Below are 18,427 nucleotides of genomic sequence, written 5' to 3'. Positions count from 1 at the left end.
CTGTAGACCTACACAAGGCTGGGATGGGCTACATGACAATAGGCAAGCAGCTTGGTGAGAAGGCAATAACTGTTGGTGCAATTATTAGAAAATGGAAGAAGTTCAAGATGACGGTCAATCTCCCTCGGTCTGGGGCTCCATGCAAGATCTCACCTTGTGGGGCATCAATGATCATGAGGAAGTTGAGGGATCAGCCCAGAACTACACAGCTGGACCTGGTCAATGACCTGAAGAGAGCTGGGACCACAGTCTCAAAGAAAACCATTAGTAACACACTATGCCGTCATGGATTAAAATCCTGCAGCGCATGCAAGTTCCCCCTGCTCAAGCCAGCGCATGTCCAAGCCCATCTGAAGTTTGCCAATGACCATCTGGATGATCCAGAGGAGGAATGGGAGAAGGTCATGTGGTCTGATGAGACAAAAATAGAGCTTTTTGGTCTAAACTCCACTCGCCGTGTTTGGAGGAAGAAGGATGAGTACAAGCCCAAGAACACCATCCCAACCGTAAAGCATGGAGGTGGAAACAACATTTTTGGGGATGCTTTTCTGCAAAGGGGACAAGACGACTGCACCGTATTGAGGGGAGGATGGGGCCATATATCGCGAGATCTTGGCCAACAACCTCCTTCCCTCAGTAGGAGCACTGAAGATGGGTCGTGGCTGGATCTTCCTGCATGACAACAACCCGAAACACACAGCCAGAGCAACTAAGGAGTGGTTCCATAAGATGCATCTCAAGGTCCTGGAGTGGCCAAGCCAGTCTCCAGATCTGAACCCATTAGAAAATCTTTGGAGGGAGCTGAAAGTCTGTTTTGCCCAGCGACAGCCCCGAAACCTGAAGGATCTGGAGAAGGTCTGTATGGAGGAGTGGGCCAAAATCCCTGTTGCAGTGTGTGCAAACCTGGTCAAGAACTACAAGGAAACGTATGATCTCTGTAATTGCGAACAAAGGTTTCTGTACCAAATATTAAGTTCTGCTTTTCTGATGTATCAAATACTTATGTCATGCAAATTAATTACTTAAAGTTTCAGACTTCTACTTGCTTTGTAAGTAGGAAAACCTGCAAAATTGGCAGTGTATCAAATACTTGTTCTCCCCACTGCACATACCAACAGGGTTGGGTGAGTACATTTTTATAGATGTAAGCGGTTACAGTTAGAAGTTACTTGTCCACATTTGTAATTAGTAATGTAACTTTTTGATTAATCAAACTCAGGAACATAATCTGATTATTTTGAATTACTGTTAGATTACTTTCATATTATGAGGCATTGGGAAAACAAATAGGAATAGCCTATAACCACTTTTTGCGGGATCATTCAATGTTTGAGTTTACATAGCTGGCCAAAAACGGAATTAGCATTTTACCTCATGGGTTGTGTAGGCTACAGTGCCTTTGGAAATGGGTTTCTAAACCATTGCTTTTTACTTCAATATGAATGGGCTACATCTCTACATTACGTGCTAAAGGTCTGTCAGATATTCAGTCATTCCAATTAATCCAATAAACCTCGATCTTCCAGAATCTGACTTTTTACTGAACATAACCCAAAATCTGATGATGCTTAAGCCTGTTCTGTAATTTGTTTCATTCATGTTTTTAATTGCTTCAAGTCATTGTTGAAAAACCTTATGGCAATTACTCAAAGGGTATTGATATTGTTGTATATAAAAATTAAGATATCCGTAGCTTTTCACGCTTGGTGATTTGCTCAACAACCAACATTGTCAAAATGTTGCCGAAACCCCCAGCACTCAAATGCACGTTTTGCAATATTAACACCCGCGTAGAAATTAGATTTACCCACGCGAACATAACCTGCAGTTATTATGGCCACCAGTGATGGATTTTCAAAATGCATATGAAAGAAATAAACTGTGATTATAAACCTGCATTCTTAGCTTAAAATAAATGACTTCAACAGCCAGCGATAACCAATGAACACAATTTTCAGAGATGCAAAGCAAGCAGAATCACATGGCCTACCTGTATGGACGGAGTTGATGTTTTTTCATCAAATGCAAATAATCATCCTTTGGCACTTCCCAACGCACCTTTTCTCCTCAAATGTCTTGGTAAATTCCATATAATGTTTTATCTTGAAGCAGTGCAATGTTACAGCTTTCTAACAAATAGTTGCCTAATCTATTAAACAATTCCTGTATACGTTATTCGGTGCGACTCATCCTGGCTGTGTTGTTCGGTGCATTTGACAAATAAACCTTGAAACCTGAAAATGATATAACACCAGGTAGGCCTATTGCCTATCATTGTTCTGAGAATTATGCATCCAGTAGATAACTAAATAACAAGCTATATGACTCGGCTAATATTATCGAAGATATACTCTGTTTTTACCAACCATCCAACCGACCAAAATCAGAGAAATTTAAACTAGCACTTCCTCCGTCACTAAAATGGGAGCGTCCACCTTTGCGAGCATGAACACACACACAACTGTGGTGGGCAATTCATATTTTGAATGATGTTGGACTGATCAATAACAATGTTTTTATAACATTAAATAATAAACATTTATTTATTACCAATGTGGTGTTCTATGAGTGCCGTTCTATCTAGCCACATTACTATCCATTCATGAAATTAAATCACACACTTTAGGATTCTCCTTACCCCGGGAATATGCACGAACCTTAATGGTTTGTAAGAGTGTCATTACAAAGTAGGTTGACGGTGATAAATCGCAGAACAGCATCGCCCATTGTAGAACAGTAGTTGTCTGGCAGATGAAAATATAAACGGCCAAAATGTTTGGTGGGAAATATGCCAAATATATAGATGAATAGCATAATAAATAGCCTAATATTGTGTGACCTACATGATCTGTTGCCAAGAAAACAGTGAGCCTCCGCTGTTTCAGTACGACATTACTGAATCTTTGGTCATGTGACCAAGGGTGGCACAAGATTCAAAAGCTTGACTGTTTTTTTCTTTTGTCGATCAGAGTTGATCCAATAAAGAAGTGACTTTATTAAATAATAATGTTGCGAAATTAGATTACATCTAACTCTGGCAGAGTTGTCAAACGCTCTTCTGCACCCACCGCGTAGACATCCTATGGAAACTGACATAATTCACATGGTATTTGTTGAGATGTTTCTAACATTGTCTTAAAAATCCCTTATTCAGATTGGAAACATGATTTTGTAATCCAAATATTGTGCAATAAGATAGCTGTCTATAGAATAATTGTGATCTGGCTCAAATTATTGGGACCGCCCTAGTTGTAGCCTACATGCTCAGTTCATAAAGATTGTGAAGCGTTCATTCTGCTGACAAATGTAAATGTATATATTCTTTGGACCATAGTGTTTGTTTTATTACTGTTTAAATGTAGGCTATTATATGGCTATTTAAAACATATGTCCGGTAGCTGTTCTTTATGTCCGGAGGCCGTCAAAAAAACGTAATTTAAACTCTAATATAGCTCCCACCCACAGTGTTATTTTGCATACTAGAATAAGTCAGTTTGGTGTTCAGTTCCAGATTTGTTTTACTTATTTTCTTTGACTTAGATGTTCAGTTCAACAGTTATGCTGTTTCTAATAGTCAAAGATCTTTAGTTCCCGAGAATGTCATTTTTTTTTCAAGGAGTGTGGTGGTATCGGCCAATTAATCTGCTTTTTCCTGCTCCAAACTATCATTAATCTATCTGCCTTTAAAAATCCACTATTGGTCGACCTCTAATTTAAACAAACTACCTATCCATGTTGCCTGAAGCAAAAGCTCTAATATCTTAAAACAGATGAACTACTTGTGAATTGTTTATTTTTATTTGTTTGAGACAAAATGATTCCTGCATCACAGCATACATACAAGTGCGTCACTGTGACATAACTTACAAGTAGCAGTGTATAAGCATTCCATAATTACATTAATAAGTATATACAGTGAAACTGTGTGACTTGCAATCATTACATACCTGACACTTTTTCATACTTCTCAGATATTGCCTATTTTTCTCTTCCTCCTAATGCTTTACAGCGAGAAGGCATGGAAACAAAGCAAGCTGTTATTGAGTTCTTAATCTGTTACAAAGGGTACGTCTTTTATATTTGGGGCAACAGGAAGCAAATTGATGGGAGCATTGACCCAGGAACCCGAAAAGTTACTAGATCAAATCCCAGAGTGAAGACTGTGAAGAAATATGTAGTTCTGCATCTGGGAAAGGCAGTTAACCCTAATTGCTCCCATCAGACACTTGCACCTCTCCAATTCAGAGACATTGGAATACATTTTTTATATTAATTGGATATAAACCTAAGTGGCATTTAATTTGTCAATTTAAATTTACTGGTGTTTTTCTCTGTGAGCAGCCCGCAAAAGGCTAGAGCAGGTGGAGAATGGTGGCTGTGACCGGGATGTCAGCAGCATGGGAAGCCGTTCCAGCTCCTCAGGTATGTTCACTCTGTACTGATTTTGTCTCTGACCTTTAGAGATGGGTTGAATCAAGATTCTAACAACCAGTTTACAAGTTTGAGGCTGGGTTGCACCAACATGGTTTAATTTATTCAAGGATAACTGCTTATCTACCTTTCTGTAAAAGTTTAAGATTGGTCAGAGATGTGTCGCACAACTTAGTTTTAAACCTGGATTAGTAGATCCATTAATCCATGAAACAGTAGTAAACAAATTACCAAACTAGCCTTGCTGCAGTTATCTTTGATGAAATCTGTTGTGGCTCATGGGTAGTTTTTTTAAATTTAAATCTGTTATTTCTAGGGTAGACCACACAACTTGTTAATAAAATAATGTGAGCTATTATTTGTTTGCTAACCTAATCATGGCACATGAAAAAATCTATTATTTGAACTGATAGAGGAATTAGTGTTGTACCATTTAACTAGGATACATTTAAATTTAGGTTTTACATTTGGTGCCACAAAGTTGATAGTTGACTGTTTACAAGTTAATTTATGTTGGTGCAACCCGCCGTGAGTGTGAAGAACTACATCAGACCTGCATGTAGTGTGCCAGAATTACTTCACAATGATGTTGGACTGATCAACAACTTCAGTGTTTATTTGCATTCATTGCAGCTAAAAGTATACAAGGGCAATTAACTTCATGTTCACTAAATAAATGATGTACTTGAAGTGTACTGCATAGAGTTTCTGGGTAATCACAGACACTATTAATTTGAGATACTTTCAGATGATTTGGACATGATTCACAGGAAAAAAAAAATTTGGATGGGATTTGTTCCAACAATGCTAATACATTAACATTTGGAAACAGGGCCAGGGAAACTAGAACAAAGCATGGATTCCTGTCAAACATTGTTCTTAGAAGGCATACAGGGTAAGGGAAGACATTTTTTTTTTTGTTTACTTGGGTGAACTAATTTAACCGTTCCTTTGATAAAACACATTGTTTTCACATCAGTTCATTTTCACAGCTGAGCAGACTGGTAAACGGGTGAAATTTCACTGAACAAAAATGGAAACACAACATGCAACGTGTTGATCTTATGTTTTGTATACTCAGGGTTTTTCCTGGCTCAAAATTAAGCAAACCCCCACTACCCAGTGCTCCACCGGATGCCCCTCTCTGATATAATTTAATATCTAGCTACACCTGAAAAAAAGAAAACTATTAGTGTTAAATCTGTCCTGTTGTCAATGTCCACTCTAGCACCTAATGCATGCTACAGTGTCCTCCTTAATAGCAACCAAAATACAAGCAGTATATCTACACTTTACATGTTACATTATTTTATCTTTTTATTTGTTTTGTTTCATAAATATGTAGGTATTTTCCCCTTTTTTTTGTTCTCCTCTGCCTGTCCAGGACACCCACATATTTTTACTGAAATATCTGGGTGTTAAAGAAAACTAGGATCCACTTGTTGTTCTGAAATTACTCAACTCTGTCATGTCAGGACCGGTGAGGGCCTGTATGCAAGATTTCCATATAATTTACAGTAAACCATGAAATCCGCTTACTCCACAAAAATACTTCTGGAACGCAAATTTTTTCTATATATCTGTAAATCGACCCACCCAAGCCCAGGAAAATCCCTGGATCTGAAATAAAACATATTCCATAAATACAAAATGCTTATTTCTCTCATAAAATTCATAGGGTAGGGCTTATTCATTAATTTCAATTGGCATATTTCCTTATAAAGACCGTAACGCAGTAACATTTTTGAAAAGTTGTTTTTGTTCAGTGTACTTTCATATACATTTGCATACTTTAAATGTAGTATTTTCTTTAAAAATATATGTTGTTAAATGTTTGAATTAATTTCTCTGTTTTATTTAACTCACAGACTGGCAGTAAAGATATCTTTACAAATGACATTTATTGGAATGTATTTGCAAACACACTTTTAATTTAGGTCTGTTTGGTCCTATGTTTATGTATTTGAATGTTGTTGAGTACAGTAGTTCAATAATGTTGGTTATGTTCCCCAGGCTCCCTTAATGCAAGGCATGGTAGCGGCGTCGAGGAGCGCTCCCCGGAGAGCCAATCGGGCCCCACAGTGGTGATGGTGGACAGCTACCCCGAGGTGGACAAGGCTGTGCTGGTGGAGCGCATTGTACGCCTGCAGAAGGCCCACGCCCGCAAGCAGGAGAAGATTGAGTTCATGGAGGACCACATCAAGCAGCTGGTGGAGGAGATCCGTAAAAAGACAAAGTGAGTGAAAGAATTCTGTCTTTTAGTCCAATGGTAATTCACAGTGGGAAAGCACACATTCAACCCTGATGGTTGTGCGTTCAATCCTGAACTCAGCCTTTTCTGTCTTCCTTTTTCAAAAAGCAAATTGAGGACAGAGAAGCACACCGTTTCTTTTTTTTTCATACTGATTGGAGTTGGCCCGCCTTTGGATAACTATTATAATATGTTTACCTCAATGTTTGGTCTACTTTTGGCATGATATTTTTTGCCATTAGATGCTTGGGAAAGTATCTCTTGTACAAGTATTCTTAAGGAAACATGAGAACTTTGTCAAACAGGGTGCAAATTGCTAGCAAAACATGAGGTTAAAGTTTAGAAAAGAAGCACACTATGTAAGGGTTTGTAGAGGTCTGCTGAAAGTGGATGCTATTGGCGAGCATGGACTTGAATATCATTGGGACTCATGACTATTATTTTGCATTAGACTGGCTTTTGCCTCAGCAAAATCTGCTTTTACAAATTCTGCTTTGACACAGACATTGTCACAGCATCAGGTGGTTCTGGCTGACTTCACTCTTTTTGGAATGCTAGGGAGAGTTTTCTCGTCTGTGTGAGTGTTTTATGCCGGTTACTTTGTCGATCTGTGTCGCTGTCTCTCTGTCTCAGTCTCTCTGCTTAGTTTTGAATATTTCTTGGTTTTCATTATACTGATAAGCTGTAGGAATTGGCTCGCATGCATTTCATTTTGTCACTACCTCATTCTCTTACACACACACACGTCCATTCCTTCTCCTGTCATATTAATATTCAAGGAGACATTTTTGGACAAATCCAAATCTAGGTGGACATGCCACTCTTGACAATGTTAAATCTTAACTGCTATATACAAAACCAGATTATTGAGGCTGGCAGCAGAGAATTAGTGTTATGCAATGCATTAAGAATTCCAGTAGCATGTTTATTGTGTGGAATAAAGAACATGGGTTTACACTGACATTATGATTGACTATTTAAAAAAAGGGTTTCTTCTTGGCATTTCACATCAGGCATCTTTCAATGAATGTAGTCTATGAATTCAAATAGAAAATCACCTCTGCTACTTCCTTTGTCTCCTTTAATAAGCTTGGATGAAATCCATCAGCCGCAACCTAAATTCATAAGTTAAAACCAAGGGGCTGAATCCCATGGTGGTTAGGCTTGATTTAGCTACATCTGTGTGGGCAAGGGTGGGAGGGGGTCTGAGTCCTGCATTAGGTCGGTGGCCCACCGAGTCTCAACCGCAAATAAGTCAGTCATCTGGTAGAATAAAAAATGTATTTCAAACTATGGGTGGACTTGGGGTTTCGAACCATGGGTGAACTTGAGGTTCAGAAAAAAATTATTGTGGGTTAGAATCATTGTAAATAAAGGCAAAGCTTTATTTCTCTGAGAGGTGAGACAGATACTACCATACCGTTTGACAATAGAAAATGTATTCCAGTTACCATTGTTTCTTGTGCATAAATGTGTAATTTTTTTGCTAAGTTAGGTAGCTACAGTAAGATTAACTAGCTTGGCTATGCTTGCTGGCTTATAGAGAGCTATTAATTTGTCAGTTAACGTCACATTTGCTAACTAGCAATCTAGCTAACCAGCCTTACCAGCTGTTCATCAAGACACTATCGCCTCAATAGATTTTCATCCATAAACACACAAATTGGGCCATTGTTTCTTGTGCATATGTAAATATGTTACCAACTATGAGACGAAGTGAACAGTAGCTAGCTTACAGATAGTTTAGAATTCTTTTTATGGATTACTTCAATTGAAAAATAATAGGTGCATGAAATAATTGACACGTTGCGTGTTTTTTAAATTTATTTAATGTTTTGAGAACCCAAATAACAATAGCGTGCCACAGTTGTGCGTGTGATTATCATTCGCTCTTCTTAGCTGGCTCAGCTTATGCGGTCCGGAAAAAAACGGGTTGATCTAGGGTTGTTTATTCACTGATCCCTATGGATTGATTATATCAAATTATCAAAGAAAAAATGCTCAAAATCCTACATTCAGGAGAAAGAAGATTTGTGACTGACTTTTGTAAGGAGGGGTGGGCAAAAATACCAACCAAGTTGCTATAGGAGACATTTAATCAAAGGGGTTCATATTTTATGCACACGTGAGTTTTTGATATTAAATCACTTAAGTAATGAAAATATAATATTTTTGTTTGTGTTCTTTATTTGAAGTGGGGTAATAACTGGGGTCATGGAGATTATCTGAGTTTATTTAAATATTTTATCCCAAAATAGTGACAATCCCTGTAGGGTTCAGGTCCTTTCAAGCAACACTGTATGCACTGCTAATATGCAAGCAACCTAATGTGATCTCTGTAGCAGAGTTTTTAATTGTAATTTAGTTACTTTCAAATAATAGTCCATCCCATGTGGTGTTTTTCCATTATTCTGTCCACCCCCTGAATAATACCATTTGTATTCTTATGTTTTTTAAATGTTACAATATAACACGTAGTACCCTTATGTGAATAATGTATTAACCCCCGATACTTATAACTCCAGTTACAAGAAATCGCCTACTGAAGTTGTTAATCAGTTTCACAACTCTGTGGTGAAATTTCGGCCCATGCTTCCATCTAGATCTGCTGTAGCTCCTTACCCTCAAACCTACATAAAAGAAACCAATGAATGTTTTGGTAAGGCATAGTCAATCTCTAAACCTGTGCCCAATTGAGATGTTCTGGCAGGACCTGAAATTAGTAGTTCATGGCAAAAAACCACACATTTCTTTAAGTTAAAGTATTTTTGTGTTTTAAATTAACCTTTTTTATGTTTTAAATTCACTGCACCATTTCCTGCCTGGAGCCAACAGACACGCACAATTTCTACACATTCAAAAAGAGCTTCACCCTGATAGAACCTATCTTGAGCTTGTGCATTCCACAAATATTAGATGGAGTTAAAAATCTGACCGAGTTTGTCAGTCGAGTTTTGACAGTATATGACGTTATATTAGAAATACTGAGGGAGTTTGCAGAAGGCTCCAGAATTGACGCAACCAGAATTGACGCAACAAATACAGACCAAGAGATTCATCTTTCTTCTTGTGGCATTTTCCATGCTGTTCAGTTTTTTTTTTCCAACAAAATGCCTACAGTCCCCATCTGTTTCAGTGACTGATTGCATCCACATGATTGAGGGCCTAAAAAAAGGTTTGCTACATTTCGGAAACAACTCTGATGGGGAATTTGAGACAATCATCGGGCTTACTGATGACTTTATGAAGAAAAATGTGTAGAACTGGGATGTTGTAACAGGAAATTACCTTCAAGGTTTGCTGATTCACATGTGACATCTACAGTGGGCAGGTCTGTGCCCATTAAGAGTGACTTTAGCATTCATTTCTTGACAGACAGCTTATGGAACTTAACAACCGTTTTAACAAGAGATTTCTATGGAATAATGAAGGCCGCCCGCCCTGGGCAGACTTGTTTGGTCATATGGAAATACTACTGTCTCCAAGCAAGCATTATGGAGTTAAAGTGGAAGGGCCTGAACTAACAGTATTTGGGCAACTGATCAGACAAAAGGTGAATGGGGGTCTCTTGTACCCGTCCCTAATGGAAGTCTTAGACTTGTGAGAAAGACATATTTCCCAATATGAACAGTATACTTCGTATTTTGATCACATTGCCTGTTAGAAGCTGTTCTGTGGAGCACCTGTTCTCAACAGTCAACAGGATAAAATCCAGCAGCAGAGCAACCTTGCTTACAAGAAGACTACATAGCCTCTCGTTGCTGGCGTTTGAAAGGGAACTTACAGAGTTTTTGGAGTCGAATGAAATAATTTATTTATTAGCCACGCTGTCCTGCCCTTTAAGATGTCAACTTGCACAGGTAGGTTGTCCAAATAATGTTTCATCTCATTTGGGGTATGCTGTGTATTCTTGCCTAGTTATCTATTGTAGGCCTATTTTTTTATTTATTTGATAAGCCTACATAAAGAATGATTGCACTGTGACGTTTATAATAACAATAACAATCAAAGAATGGATTACTATGTTGTAGATAATATTCAGTGTGGCACCCCATGTTTTTCAGATGCACACCCACAGTCCTTTTTTTTGGCTATGCTACTGCTTCCCACAGTGCATTCTGGTGCCATCTAGGGTTGTAACGGTACGGTTCGGTACGTACCGAAACCCTTTCAGTCACGTTGAGTACGTTTTCGGAACAGTGGAAAAGAACTGGCAAAATTATTAGCTAGCAACCAGGAACCCAAAGCTAACATTAGCAAGACTAAGAATAATGTCAAACTCTAAGTTCGCGCTTTTTGGAACAGGTAATTCTATTTTTCCTATTATTATTCGGATCGTCATTCTCTATCGGGCATTGGTGCGCAACCGCTTTCTGACCAGTGAGTAATGGCAAAATGCTGTAATAGTTTTTTTTACTGAAAGAATTCAACCTACTGCATTTTTTAAGTACAGTGGCAATGGGCAAAGTTTATAACTTTGAAATAAATTAAAATATATGTTATGTTTTGCATGTTTTTTTCCACTCAAATATGACTTCTGCGTGCTGTTACACCCCTAGTGCCCTCAATTACTCTGGTAAACAACATACACCACTGCGCGTGATGTAAAAGAAAACGGTACTTAGTGGACCAAGCTACCTTCTTCCACTGCTCCAAGGTCCAGTTCCAACACTCGCATGCCCATTGTAGACGGTGGACAGGTCATTCTGGGCACTCTGACTGGTCTAAGGCGACACAGCCCCATACACAGCAGGGTGTGATGCACTGTGTGTTGTAACGTTCCTCCCATAACCATCATTCAAATGTTCTATGACTTAAGCCACACTAGATGTTCTGTTGGTTTCGACCAAAAGGGATAGCCTTTTTTGCCCTTGCGCATCGATGAGCCTTCACTGCCCAACACCCTGTCATTGGTTTGTGTTTTGTTCTTCTTCAGACCACTGTCGGTAGATACTTGCCACTGTTGACCTGGGGCACCCCACAAGCCTTGCCGTTTCAGAGATGCTCTGACCCAGTAATTTGACCATAACAAATTTTGCTCAGGTCTTTACTCCTGCCCGTTTCTCCTGCATCCAACACGTTGACCACCAGTACTGATTGTTTGCTTACCATCTAATTTATCCAACCTTGACATGTGCCCTTGTTAGGAGGCGTTATTCACTTCATCTATAAGTTGTCATAATGTTTTGTCTCGTCAGTGTATAAACAGTGGCTTATTTGATTTTTACAGGTAACGTTGTGAATCCTTTCTAAAATGGGTATTACAGACATAGCTAATGAAGCAGGCGCATGAGGCACATAGAATCTACGCTTATAAGCATATTGAAGGTACCCTATGTCACCGGCAAGGTTGGGTTTGTTTTATGTTTGCTATTTGTTTTCATGGAATATTGTTTTATTCACTGAGTTTGGCCCGACATCATATTTTGGTAGGAATTGAGCCTAGTGCTCACCGATGAAGCGATTTCATTCCATGCTTCATATGAAATTACTGACACTACAAAATTTTAGTGTATGACAAACAGACTAGTGTAAGGTTAGGACTCAGAATAGTCCTGAGGTTCTAGTTACAAACCCAATCATTTTGACAGGTTTCTTGGTTTAGGTCAGTCCTCTTTTTGTACCGACACTCTGTTTTTAATGGACATCGGAGCCATTGTTCATCATCAACCATGGACAAGATGTTTACCATCTGTATGCATTTCTATTGGAAATGAATGTGCTTGCTTTGTTTTCTGGCCCCCAGGACTGCTTGCTTTCAGGATCTTGTCAGACTGTATGCAGACCTCCGTGAATGCATTCCTTTCTTGCTGCTTTGGCAACTCTTGCTCACTTTTCTAATTCTCCCACTCAAACCATACACATTTCATAATTTGTCATGCTCCACTTCATGCTTGTCACAACATCACCGGCTAGTTTGTTAATTTCTGTCACTTTTTTGTTTTTATTATATACTATCACGATGGAACTGGGGTCTTATGGTACCCGAGACTAGTTAGAGGTAAGTCAGTACATATTGGCCTTCAGTCTTTTGCGTAAATGTGTGTAGATGGGTTTGGGTTATGTGTGTTGTTTGTGTGTTTGCTGCATTGTGTAGTGCATATAGTCCAATTCTGCTCTGTAGGTTTTGTGTTGTGCATTTTTGCTTGGGTTTGGAATAATTCTGTCAATGATCCCTCATGAGAACGCTTCAATAATATAGCTGTAATGCCTCTTCAGTGAAGTGCTGAACATGTCATGGACTTTTATGTCACTCCACAATGGTTTAGTTATTCTCATCCTCAAAGATGCCATGCCTGATGGTTTTCTGATACTCTAGTTGATCAATTCCTGTTATTGTAAACATCCGTGCAGTGCGCATTCCCAATTCAAATAATCCTTTTTCCATATCTGCATGTGTGCATATTCCATGTACCGATATGACAAATCCTTATAAGAGATGTTTGCAGTAAGCAAAATTTGAAAAGGAAACAAGTAGACACTCCACACTATTGGAACTGCAGGTGAGTTCAGTATTAAATAGGAATCCCCAAGGTAATCAAACTAATGCATGAAGTATTGACATACGAACATGTTAGTCTTGTGATTTTACGATGACACTGGAAATAACACAAAAGTATGCAGGTTTACTAAAAACAATCTAAAAATAAAATGTTCCAAAAGGTGAAACTAATGTTTTCTATCAAATTCTATGATATTTAACACTAGAACCACCAGTTACCTACGCCAATTGCCGTTTGAAATTGTAATTAAAATAAAACTTTTATTTTGAAAGCTACACCCTTCTCCTTCCATGACTTTTCCAAAATAGGTGTATATTACATTTAGTTGTCAGAATTCAAAAACTATTTAGAGACTATTTCCCTTTTTTCTGACTTAACACTAGAACCACAAGGCCGTCAGAGCCGAACGCTGTTTGTCGTCATTAGCCAACGAATCGTCTCTGTTAGCATGGACATTCTGTTCCACAGCATTACCATCCAGCCAGAACATCAGTTCATCTACTGGGTCATCATCAAACTATATAGAATAGTCTAAAAAAGAACATATTTGATATATTTTTTTGTGAGTAATTATGTAGCCTAATGCATTTATAGAATCTTAATCTTCAGTAAAATAAGCAGAGAATAGGCTATATGAACAGCGCGTCTTTGCAGGTACTTACTAAGCCTAACTTAAATTTTGAATTACACTTAATAATGTCTCTGGTGCTAGAATTATCCAAAGACACTTGGGCTGATTGTCACTAGCATACACATGCACAGCATCTTGTTGACAAATGGAAGGGGAAAAACACCATAATGAAAGATTCAAGCAAGCAACAATCTTCTTTGTAAGATTCCCCTTTTAATGTTGGTAATTTCTTATTTTACTTCTGCAGGGGGGTTTCATTATTAATTGTGGTTTCCGTTGTGCAAAGGAAGGAAGCAAGCAAGCCACCTCTGAAAAGCAAACTCAAGCAAACTCTACCCTTGCATCGATTTAATCTGTTTTTATAATTTGACATGCTTTTTGATGCTATAGACATCTACAGTGGGGAGAACAAGTATTTGATACACTGCCGATTTTGCAGGTTTTCCTACTTACAAAGCATGTAGAGGTCTGTAAAAATAAATCCAGAAAATCACATTGTATGATTTTTTTATATTTAATTTGCATTTTATTGCATGACATAAGTATTTGATCACCTACCAACCAGAAAGAACTCCGGCTCTCACAGACCTATTTTTCTTTAAGAAGCCCCCCTGTTCTCCACTCATTACCTGTATTAACTGCACCTGTTTGAACTTGTTACCTGTATAAAAGACACCTGTCCACACAATCAAACAGTCTCCAACCTCTCCACAATGGCTAAGACCAGAGAGCTGTGTAAGGACATCAGGGATAAAATTATAGACCTGCACAAGGCTGGGATGGGCTACAGGACAATAGGCAAGCAGTTTGGTGAGAAGGCAACAACTGTTGGCGCAGTTATTAGAAAATGGAAGAAGTTCAAGATGACGGTCAATCTCCCTCGGTCTGGGGCTCAATGCAAGATCTCACCTCGTGGGGCATCAATGATCATGAGGAAGTTGAGGGATCAGCCCAGAACTACACGGCTGGACCTGGTCAATGACCTGAAGAGAGCTGGGACCACAGTCTCAAAGAAAACCATTAGTAACACACTATGCCGTCATGGATTAAAATCCTGCAGCGCACGCAAGGTCCCCCTGCTCAAGCCAGCGCATGCCCAGGCCTGTATGAAATTTGCCAATGACCATTTGGATGATCCAGAGGAGGAATGGGAGAAGGTCATGTGGTCTGATGAGACAAAAATAGAGCTTTTTGGTCTAAACTCCACTTGCCGTGTTTGGAGGAAGTAGGATGAGTACAAGCCCAAGAACACCATCCCAACCGTGAAGCATGGAGGTGGAAACAACATTCTTTGGGGATGCTTTTCTGCAAAGGGGACAAGACGACTGCACCATATTGAGGGGGCCATGTATCGCGAGATCTTGGCCAACAACCTCCTTCCCTCAGTAAGAGCATTGAAGATGGGTCGTGGCTGGGTCTTCCAGCATGACAACGACCCGAAACACACAGCCAGGGCAACTAAGGAGTGGCTCCGTAAGAAGCATCTCAAGGTCCTGGAGTGGCCTAGCCAGTCTCCAGACCTGAACCCAATAGAACATCTTTGGAGGGAGCTGAAAGTCCCGAAACCTGAAGGGTCTGGAGAAGGTCTGTATGAAGTGGGCCAAAATCCCTGCTGCTAGTATGCAAACCTGGTCAAGAACTACAGGAAACATATGATCTCTGTAATTGCAAACAAATGTTTCTGTACCAAATATTAAGTTCTGCTTTTCTGATGTATCAAATACTTATGTCATGCAAATTAATTACTTAAAATTAATAAAATGTGATTTTTTGTTTTAGATTCCGTCACTCACAGTTGAAGAGTACCTATGATAGAAATTACAGACTTCTACATGCTTTGCAAATTGGCAGTGTATCAAATACTTGTTCTCCCCACTGTATATCTAGTAGAAAACATTTATCCGCTCACAAGTTTAAAAACGATATCTCAGTTTAGAAATTTTACATTTGAGTGCCTGAAATATTCCCCATTTAAAGAGGCACTTTCACAATAACTTTTTCGGAAACCAGATGTTTTTGCTGTAGTTATAGTGGAACACATCCATTCAGGTCCTCTTTTTGACGTTTTGTTGCAAATGTCATATTTTCGGGAACAAGAATAAAGCTATTTGCCACCTATGTGTTTCATAACTGCCATTGCAATTTGAACGTAATAACACCCATTAGAGGTTTTCTACATCACTCAAGGGAGTGGCCTATATGAAGTTCACTCCCTTTGAAGCGTGCTGGGAGGTACCTCCTCAAAGTATCCTATAAAATCAGGTTACATTGTGCCAATGAAGAGGCTTTGGATTAAAATTGTTAGCTGGCAAGTATTAATTGATATTTTTGGACAGCATAAAGGGGCTCTACAATGTTCTATAAAAACTAACCTTTGCAACGTCCCTATGCACATTGGCCACACATACTACTTATGAAAAATAAATAAGAGTTTGTAGACTATGGGGAAAGTAAGTGCTAGGGTGTCTGACCACAGCTTACAAACTAATATTGTGAAATGTGAAATGTGAACGATGAACCATACCAATTGGACACCTCCCCCATCCTTTTTCCCTCCTCCGTTGTTTCGGCTCCTGCCTCATCTCCAGTCACGCCAGGGTGGGCTGGAGCGGGTGCAAACTGTTCAAATTGATACGGCTCAGGGTGGCTCGTTGTGGGCATCTGTTGAACAAGGTGATTCTGGTGGTCCTCATATGATTCAGTTGCAAAAGTTCATTTGATTGATGGGACTCGCTATCACTCTTTTGGCCCAGTCAGCGTTGCAAACATTAGAGGCAGGATTCTACACAGTGCCCCATTTAAAGCAGCAATGAAATGGTGCTGGATTATGGGCAAGCTGACAGACCAATTCATGGAAGTGCTGTTCGGTGGCCTGTAGAGGGCAGCAGGGTGCTCTTCCCGCTTATCTAAAGATCAAGTCTCAATGCTCAAGGACAGTGAACGGGACATTAGTTTGTGTAGGATTTAATGTTTCGGATTATAATATTACATTAGATAACGTAGAGATGTTAACCCTCTTGTCTTGGCCAAAATAATGATTGTCGTTATGACCACCTAATAATCCCTAGCTTCCATTTGATTCTCACTGCCCTCCCCAGGTAAAAAATAAAATGAAGAGCACTATAGGTACTAAATGCATTTATGGCACTCAGCAAATTGTCAGCAACTTAACTAAAATGTTAACATAAAAAATGCAGTATGTTGTCATGTTCAAAGTATTTGGACAGTATTTTGTCATATCTTTGTTGCTGAAAGGGCAGCAGGCCTGATTCATGCCCATGCTGCAGCTGTGTGAGCCTCAGAGGAAGCCGTTTAGACTGGTCTACCCTCAGCTTTTTGTCTTTTGACATAGGCATGTCAAGGTTTAACATCAGACTGACCTAGTTGATTTGGAACTGATCCCAAGTGAAACACTGAAGAGTATAGCCCAAGCAACCCTGATTAGATTTGTGATTTTGATTTATACTGTCTTCACCATATTGTTTCCCACTGTGTCCTGATTAGTTACACCAGCAACCATTACCCTTCTTACAGTGAGTGTGCCTATCAATTTAAAATGGCTTTCCATTGGGGATTGACTGTAGACAGCAGGCACCTGATCTAATTTAGATTTCTCTGCCCCTTAAAGGATCATCCAGAGCTATGTGCTGAGAGAAGAGTCAGGCGCCCTCTCTTCAGAAGCCTCAGACTTTAACAAAGCCCAACTGGGCAGGCGGGGTGGCATCATGGCATCTCTGTACACCTCCCACCCGGCTGACAGTGGCCTGACCCTTGACCTCTCCCTGGAGATCAACAGAAAACTGCAGGCCGTGCTGGAGGACACGCTGCTCAAGAACATAACGCTCAAGGTGGGCCCAAATGTTCATTTGTTTTGAAGACAACCTACAGTGTGTTCAGATTCCTTCACTTTCACCACATTTTGTGGTGTTGTAGACATTAATTATAATAGATTTTTTGGGGGGTAATCAATCCACAAACAACAGGTCATGATGAGTGAAAATACATTTTTATCATACATTTTAATTTATTGAAAATGCATGAGAAATACACTACCTTTCAAGTTTGGGGTCACATAGAAATGTCCTTGTTTTCGCTTGTTGTAAGAAATGTCCATTTTCAAAGTTGTTTACTAAAATATGTGTATAAACATCAACATTTCGCAAACCATTTATCTTAGAATTGTTGAATTTTTATGATCAAAAGATTGTTACAAGTGGCAACAATAAGACCAGTAACTTTCCAGATCTTGATTTATTTGGAAAATACCCTCTCTACTCTTACTGTTAAAATATGTTTGCTTTGGTTGGGCATGGGCATATAGCTTTCCCATTTGTTGTTGTTAAATTACAACTCAGATTTTGTTTTAATTTAACTGCCATGGCTACAATTTAAAAGGTGCAGTTGATAAGTTTAGCCCTCAATTAGAAGTGGAATTCAAGAAACAAATTAAAACAGAGAAATGACTTTACTACTGAGCATGGATTTTCTACTGATGCTTGAACGCATAACACCCTCTCTATAAAAGGCAAATTATTAATAGCTACAGTGGATATAAAGTTTACACACCCTGTGAACATTTTCGTGATTTAAAAGAATGAGACAAAGATAAAT

The 18,427-nt window shown here is 39.1% G+C and overlaps 1 protein-coding gene across 2 annotated transcripts in view; it reads left to right on the top strand.

Moving 5' to 3' along the window:
• ccdc186 (coiled-coil domain-containing protein 186) overlaps nucleotides 1-18,427 on the top strand; it is a 79,776-nt gene that overhangs the window by 55,607 nt on the left and 5,742 nt on the right. Inside the window, exons 13-16 of one of the 2 annotated variants that reach the window (XM_010905298.5) lie at nucleotides 4,342-4,422; nucleotides 5,264-5,326; nucleotides 6,445-6,667; nucleotides 17,445-17,664. In XM_010905298.5, coding sequence (XP_010903600.3) covers nucleotides 4,342-4,422; nucleotides 5,264-5,326; nucleotides 6,445-6,667; nucleotides 17,445-17,664 — 587 coding nt within the window. The remainder of the gene's footprint in view (nucleotides 1-4,341; nucleotides 4,423-5,263; nucleotides 5,327-6,444; nucleotides 6,668-17,444; nucleotides 17,665-18,427) is intronic. The other variant, XM_010905299.4, reaches the window with a different exon arrangement.

This window comes from Esox lucius, chromosome 5, assembly GCF_011004845.1.
Source record: "Esox lucius isolate fEsoLuc1 chromosome 5, fEsoLuc1.pri, whole genome shotgun sequence".
NCBI lineage: Eukaryota > Metazoa > Chordata > Actinopteri > Esociformes > Esocidae > Esox > Esox lucius.
This window is presented reverse-complemented; position numbering and strand designations above follow the sequence as displayed.